The following is a 16,037-nucleotide window of genomic DNA, read 5'->3' on the forward strand; positions in this document are numbered from 1 at the left end:
GGCCAAGATCGCTGACGTTGCAACAGGGTGTGCTTCTGTCGTCCCTGCTTCATGTCGATCTAGACAAAAACCTGAGATCTACAGGACTGTTGATGGCAAAATAATTGTGGAGGATGAGCTCTTGAACTTTTTGGCTGTGAAAATCAGAACTTTGAGCCAGGATGAGATAGTGTTGCTGGCTATTAACGCTTTCGACACCGAAGTCTATAGAGGCCTCCAAGAAAGTGCTGTTTGACCTGTGCACTACTACACAGTGAAATATAGCGCACAAAGGAGCGCAAAAAGACATAAACGACATCAAGAGCTGTCTGAAGGTCCTAAATGAATGTCGGGGAAATGTGCCACGTTTTGTCTCTCATTATTTGGATGATTTGCCTCCTGTTACCTTCTCAAACATGGATGTCTGTGGTCGCTCAAGAGAATGGAGCAACTGCACGCTAAGGTTGGAGCCATGAAGTGCGCACTAAAACTTCAGGTGGACGTATGTGAAGGCCTTGGTGTGATCACAACAGATGTGAACCGCCGGGTGTGCAGCCTGGAATGTGCAGCGGATGCGGTACCTGAGGACCAGGTCGGGTGTGGATCTGCACCCGTTACCTGTGGTGGCGGCGGAAACGACGGACGCAGTGACAGCGACCGCAAGGACGGTGAGCGCAGATGTGCCGAAGCAAACGCTGGGAACCTGCCAGTCACTCAGGCTGCTGGGCTTGCAGCAAATGCTGGGTGGAGGGACACGGATCGGGCGAGCACACTGCGCGTGGAAGCTGCCCCTGGAGCGGTATTACGCGGCACTACACCTGTAGTGGGGAAAAAACTGCTAAAAGTATGGCTATTGTGGGCACAGGGACAGTAAAAAAAAACATTAAAACTGTCACAGCCAAACTGGTGAGTGTTTTCGCTTCTAAATTCTCACCTGACCTGGATGTAAAGACATTAAATGACTATCTTCAGGACCAGCTGGGTGGTGAAGTTACATGTCTGAAAATAAGCTCTGATAACAGCAGGTTTGCCTCTTTCAAAGTCTCATCTGGGTGTGATGAAGTGGCGGAGATGAACAATCCTGATCTCTGGCCAGTGGGAGCTTATGTAAGGCGTTTTTATGAGCCACGTAGGGCTGGAGCTGCGGGTATGAGCGATGCGGTTCCTCCAGGGATGCAGATGAGTGGGGCCTCCTTGGCTTGTGGCGCTGAGGCCAAATAAACCTGAACTTTTCTGACAAAGCAGGATTTAGAAGGACTGAACTCTATAAATGAGCGTTTCCACGGGGCTGGGGAGTCCAGTGTTGATATTGGTGATGGAATAATACGAGGACGGATTGCCGGTGGTGTGGCAACATTATGGAATAAGAGACTGGATCCTTGGATTAAAATAATCCGACTGGAAGTGGACTGGTGCATAGCAATTCATCTGACACAAAATGACAGGGAATGTGTTATCTTGAATGTGTACACCCCATATGAGTGCCTCGCAAATGAAACTGAGTATCTTAACAAACTTGCTTTTATTAACTCTTTTATACAAGATAACAAGTTTTTTAATGTGTTTATTACTGGTGACATGAACTCTGATATCACTGATCGTAAATCTATATTTGGTACTCATTTAAACCAGTTTTGTGAGGATAGTGGGTTAATTCTCTCAACTAAAGTCCTGCTGCCTACAGATAGTTTTACATACATTAGTGAGGCGTCGCATATAACCTCATGGTTGGATCACTGTGTAACCACAGCAGATGCACATGCCTCATTGACCGACATGAAAATCCTGTATGAATTCTCTACTGCTGATCATATTCCATTTGAGATGCAGATACGTTTACAGTGTTTAGCGATGACAGAAAAGTACAACTCTGAAAGTAACAAATTACACTTAGACTGGAGCTGGCTCTCGAAGGAGGAACTGCTATCCTATTCGATGTGCACAGATAACTCACTTAGGAATATCTACCTGCCTAGAGAAGCAGTCAGCTGTAGAGATGCTAATTGTAAAAATTCTAAGCACATTGTATCCATTTGTTCTGTGTATAATTAAATAGTTAATGTTTTGATTGCACCAACCAAACTCTTTCATAAACAAATAAAAAAGAAAAATAAGATCAGGCCAGGTTGGAATACCCAAGTGGCTGAATTTTTTAATAGAGCTCGGGAGGCTTCTAAGGAATGGTTTCAGGCAGGGAGACTGAGATTTGGGCATGTCTTTGAACATAAAAAGTTTACCAATGCCCAATACAAGTATGCTGTGTGTTATATTGGTAAAAATGAAAGCGCAATGGGGACTGATTCAATGGCCAGAAAACTCTTTTGTAACAATACACAAGATTTTTGGAAAGAAGTTAGAGGTATGACATCCTACAAAACATCCCTGCCCTGTGCGATTGATGGCACACCAGGCACTGCTGATATTGTGGAGCTGTGACACCAACATTACAGTAGATTATTTACTTGTATTTATAGTGAACCATACACTGTAAATGATGACCATATAGATAAAATCTTGCCTTATGAAGTTCATAAGGCTATTTCCAAATTGTTTAACAATAAAGCCACTGGGTTGGATGGGGTCTCAGCAGAACATTTCAAAGTATGCAAATGAAAGGCTAGCTCCTCTACTTTGCATTTGTTTTACAGCCTTTCTTATACATGGTCTTTTACCTGACTCTATGTTAAGTGTCCTGTTAGTACCTGTCAAAGATAAAACTGGGAAGATTGGCAGTTCTGATAATTACCGTCCGATAGCGCTGGCCAGTATAGTTTAAAAAATTATTGAATCAATCCTGCTGGACAGGATTTTAGAGGTTATCAAATCAGTTTGGTTTTAAGGCTAGGCTGGGCACAGATATGTGTATAAACACTCTAAAAGAGATTAATTATAAATATAATAAGCAGAACTCTTCAGTTTTTATGTGTTTCCTAGATGCATCGAAAGCATTTGATAAGGTAAATCACAGAAAACTATTCATGAAGCTGACACAAAAAGGTGTACCAGAGTATATTGTTCGTATTTTGAAGTATTGGTATGCTCAGCAAACACTACAGATTAAGTGGGGGGGACTGTGTCTCGCCTCCATTCAAAGTTAGTAATGGGGTGAGGCAGGGCGGGATTTTATCCCCAGTTCTTTTTCATTTGTATCTGGACGAACTGTCAACCAAGTTGAGAGCTTGTAACACTGGTTGTGTGGCTGGTAACTCTGTACTTAATCACCTGATGTATGCAGATGATTTAGTAATATTTAGTCCAAGTACTGCTGGGTTACAGCAACTACTTAACATCTGCTCTAAGTATAGTCTGGAACACGACATTAAGTACAATCCATCTAAAAGTGTGGTCATAATCTGTAGGAGTAAAGAAGATAAATCTGTTCAGTTTCCAGATTTTCGGCTGTGATTTTCGGCTGTGCTGGGTGTTACAAACAAAACCTAGTATCTTGGGCACATCATCACAGAAACTCTGTCAGACGATGATGATGATGATATCTGTAGACAATGTAGATTGTTGTATACTCAAGCTAATACCCTTGCTCGTAAATTCGGTGCATGTGCTGATGAAATCAGAGTGGACCTATTTAATACATATTGTACTTCTCTGTACACTGCTCACCTGTGGTCTACATATAGAAAAACCTACCTGCAAAGGCTGCAGGTGGCCTATAATGATGCTTTGCGGGTACTTTTGAAACAGCCAAGTTGGTCTAGTGTGAGTGAGATGTTTGTCACAGCAAGAGTCAATACCCTGTTTTACGAAAGTTAATCTATAAGTTTATCTGTACGTTAAATGCATCTGGCAATGATATTATCTTGTCACTTACTCACACCACACGTAGTGCAATCCGATACCAGTCTAAGCTGTGGAGACACTGGAAGTCCTGTCTTCTTAAAGCTCCTATTTAATTGATAATGGTACTTGTATTGTGTGTTTGTCATTTATTTATTTTATTTATGTATTTATTGGTGGACCATGAGTCTGGAATAAAATCTCTTATCTATCTTGTCTGTCTGTCTATCTGTGTGCATCCAAATGTAAATGCAATTTGACTATATGTTCTTCTCAAACCCCGGTCTGTGGTGGCAAATGGCCATTCACACTGAGCCTGGTTCTGCTGGAGGTTTTCCTCCCTGTTAAAGGGGAGTTTTCCTCTCCACCGTCGCTTCATGCATGCTTAATATGGGGGATTGCTGCCAAGCCATCAACATTGCAGACAACTGTCCATTGTGGCTACATGTCAAACTCCACCTGTGTAAATGGTGGAGTTTGACATGTAGTGTCTTTCGTATAACTGTGCTGTGAGTTATGAGTCACGACACAACAGGATACAGTAAACCAAGTTCTGCACTTATAATCGATCATTTAAAAGGTCTGGATGTGACACAGTGCTTTAAATATTGTTTTGTTGGTAGAAAAGTGGGGAATCTGAAGCATATAACCACGAAGTAGAGACATTAAAAGCTCCCAGAAAAATTGCAGACTCTAGCTTTAATCATGTTCATAAAACCAGTAGTTTGGTGAATTATTCGGCCATATAACCACCATTTTTCCAAGAGGGTTCCATCTAGGCTAATTTGTTGTTTCACCTGTCTGTTCATGGTTGTCTGTTTCCGGCTTACAGAAACAGACAACCATTTTGAGTTTCTTCTGATGTTACGTCAATATTTTTGCCTGTTTCCATTACATCATCATCAGATGATCGTTCTATTTTTGTTTTGGGTACAAACTTAATCAACCTGTGCATCTGAATCATATTACTGTCAGGGTAGTAAACAATGTAGGCTGGACTGTTCTTGTTGTATCCCACAAAGATTCCTTTTTCACCCTTGGCTCAAGTTTTCTCTTGTCATGTAGGTTTAACACTCTGACACAGATTCTTGCATTCTAGAAAAATTGGGTCTTTCCCGTGTTACCATTTTGTTTGGTTTCAAAACCTGCCAAAGCACTGAGCCAGTGCTGTCGATGGTTTTTAACGGCATTATTTTAACCACAGATTCTGGTCACTACGTTGTTTTAATGCTGATGGATCTGACTGCCGCTTTCGACACTCACTGGCTGAGCATTCTCATTTAGTGGAGAGAGGTTTTGTGCTTGTGTAGGTGCTGTTGAGTCCTCAGTTGTGCCTCTTGCATGTGCAGTACCTCAAGGCTTCATACTTGACCCTTTATTCTTTTTACTCTATTTACTTCCTCTTGGCTCAATTCTCCATAAATATGGTGCTGCCTTACATTTCTATTTCCATTTGTATACTGATGCCAAATTTTTTTGCCACTGAAACAGGGAAAGCAGTACTCTATAATTCACTTTTTGGATTGTATTGCTGAAATCAAAGCATAGCTGTCGTGGAAGTTTTTGCTTTTTAATGAACGAAAAACAGAGGTATCATTGCTTAAACCCAGCTATGTTTTTGAAGTCCACGCTGACCTGGGTCCCGTATCAGATTATTTGACTCGGAGAGCAACAAAACTGGGTGTGAGACTGGACAATGATTTTAAATGTTATGCACAGATTAAATCTGTTATCAAGTATTTTTATTTTTTTATCATCTGAGACAATTGGCTAAAGTTAAACCTTTTCTTTCACACCATCATCTTGAGTTTTTGATACATTTTTTTAACTGTCTGAAACCTGCAGCCCTTCAACTGCTCCTTCAAGAAAGCTGAACGCAACTCAGAAACCCTATATTTTAGGGCTTTTGTTGCCTAATTTAATATCTTAACAAGCTAATATTACTTGTTTTTTAACAATAAAATCTTACTTGTGTTCCACCATACTATATCATGTTTAAAGCAGTTATTGGTGGAGATGCACCAGCACCCAGAAAATGGGCCAATTTTCCCTTGATTACCTCTGGCTGGTGAACCGTAGTTAGATATATTTATTATTATAATAGTAATTTTTATTTGTCATTGCAACCTACATTCCAAATGAATTTGCTCTCTGTATTTAACACATTTCAGTGTTCATCAGACGGGACGTTTCAGCTTTATTTTTTTGCACAAAATGCTGCCTAAAAAAGCACAATTGTCATTGTTATTGCGAGCGTCCATGTTTTTTCCTACTGTCCGGCAAGAGGGAAACTGAAACGCAAAAAGGTAGAGATGATGTAATTTGCGACTTGTTAGTTCCGACCTTCAAGGAAAAAGGTGCGCGCCTTAAATGCTGTCCAAATAGTGCAGTCAGTAAGGAAGGAGGTAGGAAAAGCCTGTGTGCTTCCTCTCCCAGCTCCTTTACCATAGGAACCTCACAATGTCCCTTACTGGCGCTAAGGAGCTATAAGGAATCCTAGGCTCAATCTGAATACCGTTGTGGAGCAAGGGCTCTTTAGCCAAAGCGGAAGTGCGTCAGTGGTCGCCATGATAAGTGCTGTCCGAAAAGTGCAGTCAGTAAGGAAGGATGTAATATTAAAAGCCTGTATGCTCGCTCCCGTGGCTAGTTTTGCCCAGGAACCCCGTGGCATGCCTTACCAGCGCTAAGAACTCTTAAGGTATCCCACAATCCTTTGTGTGTCGTGACGTATAGGCATAGTCCCCTGTGAGGGTTTTACATAGACCAGCCAAAGAGACGTTGAAGAAATTTAAAAAATATATTCTTAATTTATTACAAAAATACAAATATTCAAAAATAATTAATTGGGGCCCAAAAATTGAGGTCAACATAACAAACTACAACTCTGGTAGTAACACAAAGAACTCAAGCACAAAACAGACCTAACAAACAAGACATGAGAGGAACTTAAATAGTGGCTGATCATCAGACCACTGCTAACTCACACAAGGGGGTAATTAAACACACAAGAACTTAAACAAATATTGGTCGGCACATTACTAAATCTTTTAATTGAATAAATATTAGGATTGAACTAAGTTACAAAGAGAAGAAACATTAAAGAAATGGTAAAATTAAACTAAAGGCCAAATTTTCCCTTCCCCTGGCAAACAAATGGAACGACCCGCTGTGGAAGTTTGACAGCCATATAAGGACATCAGCTGGAGCTCATCTGTATGATTTCAGCAGCAGGTCCAGAGGAAACTGGTAACTCAAAAGAAGAAATTTAATTTGTTGCATTTAACAAAAAATACAAAAGAGCTGACAAATTTAACTAAATGTGTGCACAGCAAATAATTAACTAAATAAACTAAAAACAATTTTAAAGATAAGAAACTAAACTACTCACTAATCAATATGTGAAGTAATATTAAAGGAAGAACAGAAAACCATTACCATTCCCGTCTCTGTGTGACAGTTGGGACAGCTGTCACATCCCCTCACGGAAATTGACAAAAATGTTCGAAGAGAAGAGAGGGCGCACTTTGTAGTTCATTTTCTGAAGGCCCAGATTTGACTTGCATCATCCACGTGCGATTCCATCACGTAATGATGGAGTTGAAGGCTGTCCGAATTTGGCACAGCAGTCTGCGGGTCCTTTCCTGTCCATGATAGAGCTCTTACTGTTGACCCCACGAAAAGTCAAGGAACAGGAGCAATAATTTTTCGAACGGGGCCCTTCGCCTCGTCCTCCCTTACCGTCTTGATTCACACTGAAAACTGATTCTGGGTTTCTTTCCTATTGATTCAAACTATGTGGCATAGCCAATGAGAAGGCCAGAAGCTGACTTTAAATCAGCCCCTGTCAGAGCCGCTCATCCGTACACGTCCAGTGTTGCCAATTCAGCGACTTTGTCGCTATATTCAGCGACTTTTCAGACCATTTTTCAAAAAAGCGACTAGCGACAAATCTAGCGACTTTTCTGGTGTCACTGGTGACTTTTGGAGACTCTTACGTGAAAGAACAAATCGTTCCTACCTCCAGTGGCAGGTGGTGCCGTCGGGCGCCTCCCCCGTCCCAACCCCATTCTCCCGCTCCCGCAGGAGTCCCTCTCAGCGCTGCAGTCAGAGCCACAGCATGTTTTCCCTCAGCGTCCAGACTGCAAATGAAGCACGCAGGCGCCGGGATTGACGGCGCAGGTTGATCACGCGGTGCCGCCCCGCCCTGGCTTACATTCAGGGTGGGAGCAAGCGGGATGTAAATCCTAAATGTTATTTGGTCTAAAATAAATAACTGAATTTGAAATGTTTTATCTTAAATAAATAACGGCATTTGATTCAGACAGCAACAGTCACTTAATCACCTTGTCCATTGTGTTTTTCTCTCTAAGATGAACATCGATCTGACCAGCTAGACTCATTATGTCTCAGTCTACACTGTACACTCAAAAATACAGAAAAGAGTGGGAATCAAACCCTGAATTCAAAGGCTGGTTGAAGTAGTTTATTGGAGATGATACACGGGCTTACTGCTTGTATTGTAAGAATGATTTCTACGCCAAACTTAGCGACATAAAAAAAACACATGACAACTTAAAAACATACTCAAAAGGCAAAGCCTTACAGTTCTACACAAAACAAGCTGCCATTCATGGTTAAACAAATAGACTCTGCAAAGAAGGCTGAGGCCACCATGGCATTAGCTATGGCTGAGCACTGTTCCATGCTAGCGTGTGATCACATTGGGGAAGCATGTAGCGCAGCATTCTCATACTTCACTGCTGCTACCCACTTCAAAATGAACAGAACAAAGTATACAGAAATGATAAACGGCGTTTTAGCACCTTGTTTTCTGAAAGAATGAGTCACAGATGTTGGTGACCAGCGTTTTAGCCTCCTCCTCGATGAGTCCACGGAAATAAATGTTTCTAAGTATCTGGGGGTTGTGATGAGGTACTTTAGTGTCACCAAGCAGACAATGGTGTCAACATTTCTGGAACTGGTTGAGATGGAGGGAGGAGATGCCAGATCTATAGTCTGTGCTGTTGTGGCTTTTCTTGAGAAGTGTGGTCTTATAAAAGAGAAACTCCTGGGGATAGGGACTGACAATGCCTCTGTTATGACGGGGATTAACAATGGAGTCCATAAAGTGCTGATGGAGGAGTATGGCCTCAAATATTTGGTCCTCATTCGCTGTGTGTGCCCCTCTCTGCAGCTTGCTGTAAGTCATGCTTCCAATGACACCATCCCCCGTAGTGTTGAGTACTTAATACGAGAGACTTGGTTTTCAGTGTCTCCAAAGCGCAGGGAGGCCTACAAAGCCATATATGAGACCATCAACTGTGGGGAGAAACCTTTACAGATCACCAATGTGTGTGCCACACGTTGGCTCTCTATTGAACCGGTGGTTTCACGCATTTTGAACCAGTGGGAGGAGCTCAGACTGCATTTTGCAGTCACCAAGTCCAGTGAGCACTGCTACATGGCTGAGATTTTATACTCTATGTACAATGATCCTCAAAACAGGTTGTATCTCACTTTTTTGAAGTCAGTGCTGGGTGAGGTACAGTTGGCCATCAAGGCTTTTGAGGGAGAGCATGTAGATCCTCTTAAGCTACTGGACAGCTTGGTTAGCCTGATCAAGTCTGTGAGCATCAGGGTGCTGAATCCACTGGCAAAGGTTCATGTACTCAAAGGGCCAATAGATGATTACAGTAGTCCCAAACCATACCTTGGTTATCTTTTTGAGTCAAAGGCAGCTGAGTTGCACCTTGCGCCTGAAGATGAGAATAATGTTCGAAAGCGGTGCGTAGATTTCACCATTTCCTTCAACAATGAGTTGAGGATGAGACTTCCAAACAACATCGAGGCATTGCAGTACATGTCGGTTTTCAGTGTGGATCTAACTCTAAAGCACAATAAGAGCCCTGGAGAAATAGGAAAAAGTAACCAAGCTCCTTGGCTACTCCTCTATAGAGATGGACAAGATTGCAATGGTGTGTCATCCATCTTAGTAAATGGAACGAGACAAAACATACTGGGATTCTGCAGTGAGATTTGGAAGTTCAGGGATGCAACTGGTATCAACCCGTTTCAAGAACTTGCCATGGCTGCTGTGTCTGCATTGTCCTTGCCACACTCATGCCAGCTACCTGATCATGTTTTGCAGCTTTTTGGCACATCAGCTGCTTACTAATTTATGTCAGCTCCCTCAGTTGCTGAACCTGCCATAGAGAGCCTTGACCAACACAACAATGACCCACTCTTTCTGTGAGCAGGCAAGCACAGCCTGTGTGTGTGGAGGGAAATCTTATTAGTTTAAAAACTAATAATAATTACCATTATTTGCCCACGTTGCCATTGATTCTTTGTAGTCTTTTTTTTTTTCTATTTAGATTGTTGATGTAATGTAAAAAAAAATATATGGTTCAAAATGTTCATGTTTTACCGTGATTTGTAGGCTCCTTGGTGGACCACAAGGGAAAAAAGAAAAAGTAAAAAAAAAAAAAAGTAAAAACATAAAAAAAAATAGTAACTCCGCCAGAGTGTCTCTTTATGGTTCATTTTGCCGGTCCCAAGCCCGGGTATAGGAGGATGGTTAGTATTGTAATAAAATAAACATTAATAAAATAAAAATAATAATAATTAAAAAAATAAATAAAAATAAACATTATTGGACAGAAAAAAATAGCTCTATATATTGTGTTATATAAGTGTTTTTACTCACTTTTTGTCTCTCTAACTACGTTATTTCTCCCACAGCATCAATAACATGCACATCACATGGCAGATTATGCAAATTGAGCGATGACGTCATTCAGCGATTTATAGCGACTGTTAGCACAGCCAATAGCTACTTTCCTTACTGAGGAGTTGGCAACACTGTACTCTCGCGGTACTTACCCTACCCACAAGCCCCCGGTCTTCCTTTCTGCCTGAACCGAAATGGTAGGTGCATGTTTGGCTCTTTTCGGGAAAACATTTGACTGTAGTATCTGTTTGCATCCTTGTCTGTATTGTTATTGTCATACTTTAAAATATTGCGATCAACTATTTAAAGCCTTTCTGTTAATGTTATGTCGGTATTGTCTGTTTGCGTGGTGCTGATTTTGTTGAAAACAAGGTTTTAATTGACCGAAGTGTAGCCGAGAGGACCAGCGTTGTATTTGCAAACACTAGCTAAGGCCAAACAGACTCGCTGGATTCGGGATTTTGTTTCTTCTTCTTATTTTCACTAGTGGTATTTAAAACTAGTTGGAACTTTCCTTATTTTGTCCATTTACCCATTTGAGCAACCCCCGGCTGCGTTAAGCTAATAGCTGTAGCTAAAGCGGCCTTAGCATCGTCCTAGCAGCGGCTAGCACTCCATGATGGGGCATAGGGTTAAGATAGATTTGTAGCGTAAATCCGATGTTGGTTATATTCTTTTTATATAAGGCAGCTTACAAAGTCGGTTGTCCATGGCCTTATGAATGTAATTCAATCGCAGTGACGTAGTTTGGCGATTTGGTTAGCTCCTTACACGAGTTGCAGCTGAATTAAGTGTAATTTAGAACGGCTTTTAGAACAAAGCTTTGTTTCCGCTGATTATTGAACATTAGCCATTATGTTTTAAAGCAGTGTTTGTTTCTCCAATCCTGCTCCTCTGGCCTAAAACATTTCGGACCAATCTGCTCCAGCACACCTGGCTCTAAGGATCTCATTACCTCCTCAGCTGCCACGCATTGCTGCAGTAGGCTGTTAATCAGCCATTTATTTAAGCCAGGTGTGCGGAGGCAGCAGCACACAGTGGGTCCTGAGGAGCACGATTGAAACCATCTCTAAAAAGGCTTGCTTTACCTGGGTTTAGTTGAGGTACAGGCTGATACATTGCCCTCACTACTTGTTTTTTCTTTTGTGCCATCTTCGCAGCCTAAGGGAAAGAAGGCTAAGGGGAAGAAGGTGGCACCCGCCCCTTCGGTGGCCAAAAAACATGAGGCCAAGAAAGTCGTCAACCCCCTGTTTGAGAAGAGGCCAAAGAACTATGGCATCGGTGAGTACTCCGTCCTCTGTTGTTTTTCCTCCACCTCTCCCTTTGGGATAATGCACACACTGTTGGCGCAGATGATGTAAAAGGATATTTGCTATCTTAACATCCTTGACGACAACCTTTCCACCAAGATCGCTGATGCGCTTTCGATTTAAAGAGTGGGGGGGGGGGGGTAGTGGAAGCTCTATGCGGCCGGGGGTAAAACGTTTTGTCGTCCACAGGCCAGGACATCCAGCCGAAGCGGGACCTGACGCGCTTTGTGAAGTGGCCTCGTTACGTCCGCCTCCAGAGGCAGCACTCCATTCTGTACAAGCGTCTGAAGGTTCCTCCTGCAATCAACCAGTTCACCCAGGCTCTGGACCGCCAGACAGGTGGGGTTAGAACCGTTTTCATTTGGGGGCTCTGCTAAACTCTGAGCCCAGACAGAGTGTACTCTAGAGATGCATCGATCGGGACGGGTTTCCTGTTTTCCACCTCGAACTCGTTTCAAATGTTTCTTTTCCGTTAGGGATTAAAACGAATGTGCTGTAAATTTTGCTTCTTAGTTCCATATGTCAAATTTTCATTGAACCAAAAGTATCAGAACGTGCTGTTGGGTCACGTCTGGGACCAAAGTTAGTTGAATTTTATGCATTCACTGTTTGATCCTCCAAACACTGACTACAGCAGATCGGTGTCCGATTGATGCGTCTCTAGTATCGCAGGTCTTTGCAAATGATGTGAAATATTTGCTATCTGATTGTGATGACATTTCCACCAAGATCACTGATGCCTTCAGCTGAGACGCTTAACTAACTTGTGTTTTATACTACCCTTTATCTTTTTTCTTACTGAATGTGTTGTGCTTCGTTTCAGCCACCCAGCTGTTTAAGCTGGCCCACAAGTACAGACCAGAGACCAAGCAGGAGAAGAGGAAGAGGCTGCTGGCTCGTGCCGAGCAGAAGGCAGCCGGGAAAGGAGACACTCCTACCAAGAGGCCTCCTGTCCTTCGCGCAGGTCAGGTGTATTAAACGAGTTGTGCAAGAAAAAGAAATGTATACCGAGAGATGGTTTCCTATTGAATTGGACAATAAGATCATCTTTATAGTATTGGGCATTCGTGATATTGCTTATGCTTTATGCAACTTGGCCAGGATGCAGTGATGACTTGAATTTCTTCACCTGAAACTCACTTTGATGCTTTTATTGAGCTTTTTAACCCTGAGCATTGGCCACAGTATCACATGACTTTTCCTTTACTTGTGCTGGCCGATCCAAAGTTAAACCTCCTTTCCGTCTTCTCTCCAGGTGTGAATAGCGTCACCTCTCTGGTGGAGAACAAGAAGGCTCAGCTGGTCGTCATTGCCCACGATGTGGATCCAATTGAGGTGAGACTTTGGGAAAACGTGAATTGACAACACGTTAAGCTGATCTGGACAGGTTGGTCACTGGCAATGATGTTTGAATTTCTTCACCTGAATCCTTTATGTGGATCAAAACTTACGAGCTTTTTAACCCTGAGCAGTGACCGTTTCAAGACCTGTAGTCTCTCCATAAGCTGCTCGGTCTGTCACACATCGTCTTGATCCGCCTGCATTTTTCTAACGGATTTTACGTTTTATCCTACCTCTCAGCTCGTGGTTTTCCTGCCTGCTCTGTGCCGTAAGATGGGCGTCCCATACTGTATCGTGAAGGGCAAGGCCAGACTGGGAAGACTGGTGCACAGGAAGACGTGCACTTCGTTTGCTTTCACACAGGTTAACCCGTAAGTGTCAACATAAAATACACTGTCATTTAGAGTTTAGGACATCAAGATGGCTGTATACGTTAAGTACCAGCCATTGTGATAAATGTTTCATGATGTCCATGTTGACGAGTGTTGTCTTTTCTCAGTGAGGATAAAGGTGCCCTGGCTAAGCTTGTGGAGGCTATCAAGACCAACTACAATGACAGATATGAGGAGGTGAGCCTTATAACTCATGGTGTTTGTTTCTTAAGGATTTACCTCAAAGCTTTTTTTTGTTTTTAAACAACTTTATTTGGTTTTACAGATCCGTCGTCACTGGGGAGGTGGTATCCTGGGCCCCAAATCCACAGCCCGCTTTACCAAGCTGGAGAAGGCTAAGGCCAAGGAACTGGCAACCAAGCTTGGTTAAAATATTTGGAATAAAAAATGTATGTTCTAATACAAGTGGCTTTGTGTTTATTGTCTAGTCTAAGTATGGCACAGCTTTTTCTCAGTCCTCGAAGTCAAAGAACAAACTTTGCCTAAAGATTTCTTTTAACATTGAGCTGTTGGAAATGTGTTATTTAAAATATATATTCTACATGTTCAAAGTGTCGAAATTGCCTTCTGTAAGCTGATTTTTATCTATTGCTAGAGAAGTTGGGATCCAAGTTTACAAATACTATACAATGAACGGTTCAGATCCTACATGATGCATCTGCTGGTATAAGAAAAGTCCTGGAAACTGGTGACTACATGAAGGGTAAAGTGTGGGGCAGGTGTACCTAGACAAGTATTTGCATGGAATTAGCCTGCACTTGCACAGTAGAAAATGCAAGGAAGTCAACTGCCACTCCAAATCATGGCAACCCACTGCCAGTCAGACAGCTTGAAAATATAGTTTGTCTGATCACAACTTTTCTACAATGTTGGACAAATTCAAATTGCTGTCTGGCTGCTGCATTGAGCTCTATCACAGCTTAGTGCTGATCGTTTTATTGAAGTGAATATCCCTAAGTCTGTCCACCCCACTGAGCTATATTATACACTGGAGTGCTAATCGCTCGCTGTTTGAACGAGTCGCTGTGAAGCCGCCATATTGGTACTCCCTATTTCCCCCCAGTAAATGGGTAATATGTGCGCTGCAGCATCGAGGATTTTCTCATGTTCATTGGGGGGCTTAAAACTTTTAAAATGTCAAATGCCATATACTTTTATGTTCTAAAACTATCAAGTACTGAGAAAGTCATGTGCTGAAATATTTTTGCATTTTATTCATTTAAATATATAACACATAAATATAGAAATAACAATATACAAAACATATTTACATGTGTATACATATATACGCATACTTATACATTTAATATGAATAACATGTAAAATATTTCAGCACCTAATTTCCTAGTAGTTAGTACATCCACTGACTGTAGAATTACCTATGAAACGTTTTCACACATCCAGAAAACTGCTTGTTGTTGCAACCAAATCCTATGGGATTTTGTGAGAGTAGGGAGTAGCAAGATGGCGGCCAGTGACTTCAGTTTTTCGGCAAAATCAGCACTCCAGTGTATTATATAGCTCAGTGGTCCACCCACACTCACCTTATAGAGTACCTTAAACGTTTCAGACAAGTCAGGATGTTATATTAAAAATACACTCCACTACTATGAGAGTAATTATATGGTGGAATCCAAAGTTGGGCAGGATTTTAGCAATATGACTAGTCATAGATGCGATTACATTTGGAAATCAGCTCCTTGTTGTAAATGAGAGCCACAGTTTTTAGGGGACTGTAATGTATCTGAACACAAGCTCCCTTCCCATTCTTCCAGCAGTGCCCGTTCCACAATTACGCACAGCTTTATGCAGCTACTTATAGACGTGTAATTGTCTCCACCTTAGGAATCATCCTCTGATTTGCTAGGAATTATGTTGTATTCCATTTGCCTTGGAAAACAGAAATAGGAGTTGGTAGTGGAGTAAACCCGAGTAAAAAGAGTTCCAGTTAATACAGTCGGAGAAGTCGGGATCCCAAAATGAAAACAAGTTGTTAGGATTTCAGCATGGCGATGGCCAGGAAAGCTGTTTTGTTAATAGTACCTCTTATACATGTCCTTTAAAGCTGTACTTTTTTTTTTTCATGCAAACACTGCTTTTAGTTTGGTTCAGAGTTGCAACCTAGTGCTGGACGATAATTCAATAATATATCTATCGATAGACATATCGATGGGTCAGTAAAAAGTTCAATGGAATAAAAAATGTCCTTATGCATTTTAGCCATGTAGGTTAATATTACAGTCATTACATCCTCTCAACCCAAGAACCAAACGCCACCCCCTTCAAAGAGTTCAGAGAGCACACGCTCTTTTTTTTTTTTTTTTTTTAAACTTATAGTTTTGGTATAAAGTTGTTTTGAATTCAGTGTTTGTGTGTTCTGTATCTAAAAAAAATATGAAAATTAAGCAACAGCTTAAAATGGGAAGTTGCTGCACTTAAAATGTTTTGAATTTGTTGATAATTATCAATATGATTTCTATTTTATCAATATGC

General features: G+C 41.6%; 1 protein-coding gene and 4 non-coding genes across 5 annotated transcripts; all 5 read left to right on the forward strand.

The window, feature by feature from the left end:
• The first annotated feature begins 10,577 nt into the window (after positions 1-10,577).
• Positions 10,578-13,949, forward strand: rpl7a (ribosomal protein L7a). The gene is made up of 8 exons (XM_012866170.3): positions 10,578-10,698; positions 11,662-11,782; positions 12,001-12,150; positions 12,635-12,775; positions 13,067-13,146; positions 13,393-13,523; positions 13,652-13,721; positions 13,810-13,949. Exons 1-8 carry the CDS (start codon positions 10,696-10,698, stop codon positions 13,912-13,914), a joined length of 801 nt encoding a protein of 266 aa, XP_012721624.2. The 5' UTR covers positions 10,578-10,695; the 3' UTR covers positions 13,915-13,949.
• On the forward strand, positions 11,849-11,922 carry LOC118564044. The gene has a single exon (XR_004931600.1). It is a non-coding gene; the product is annotated as a small nucleolar RNA SNORD24 (small nucleolar RNA).
• Positions 12,489-12,552, forward strand: LOC118564037. The gene has a single exon (XR_004931594.1). It is a non-coding gene; the product is annotated as a small nucleolar RNA SNORD24 (small nucleolar RNA).
• Positions 12,914-12,988, forward strand: LOC118564043. Its single transcript, XR_004931599.1, has one exon. It is a non-coding gene; the product is annotated as a small nucleolar RNA SNORD36 (small nucleolar RNA).
• Positions 13,208-13,284, forward strand: LOC118564042. Its single transcript, XR_004931598.1, has one exon. It is a non-coding gene; the product is annotated as a small nucleolar RNA SNORD36 (small nucleolar RNA).
• Positions 13,950-16,037: the final 2,088 nt, after the last annotated feature.

The sequence above is a fragment of the Fundulus heteroclitus genome, chromosome 8, assembly GCF_011125445.2.
Source record: "Fundulus heteroclitus isolate FHET01 chromosome 8, MU-UCD_Fhet_4.1, whole genome shotgun sequence".
In the NCBI taxonomy this organism is placed as follows: Eukaryota; Metazoa; Chordata; class Actinopteri; order Cyprinodontiformes; family Fundulidae; genus Fundulus; species Fundulus heteroclitus.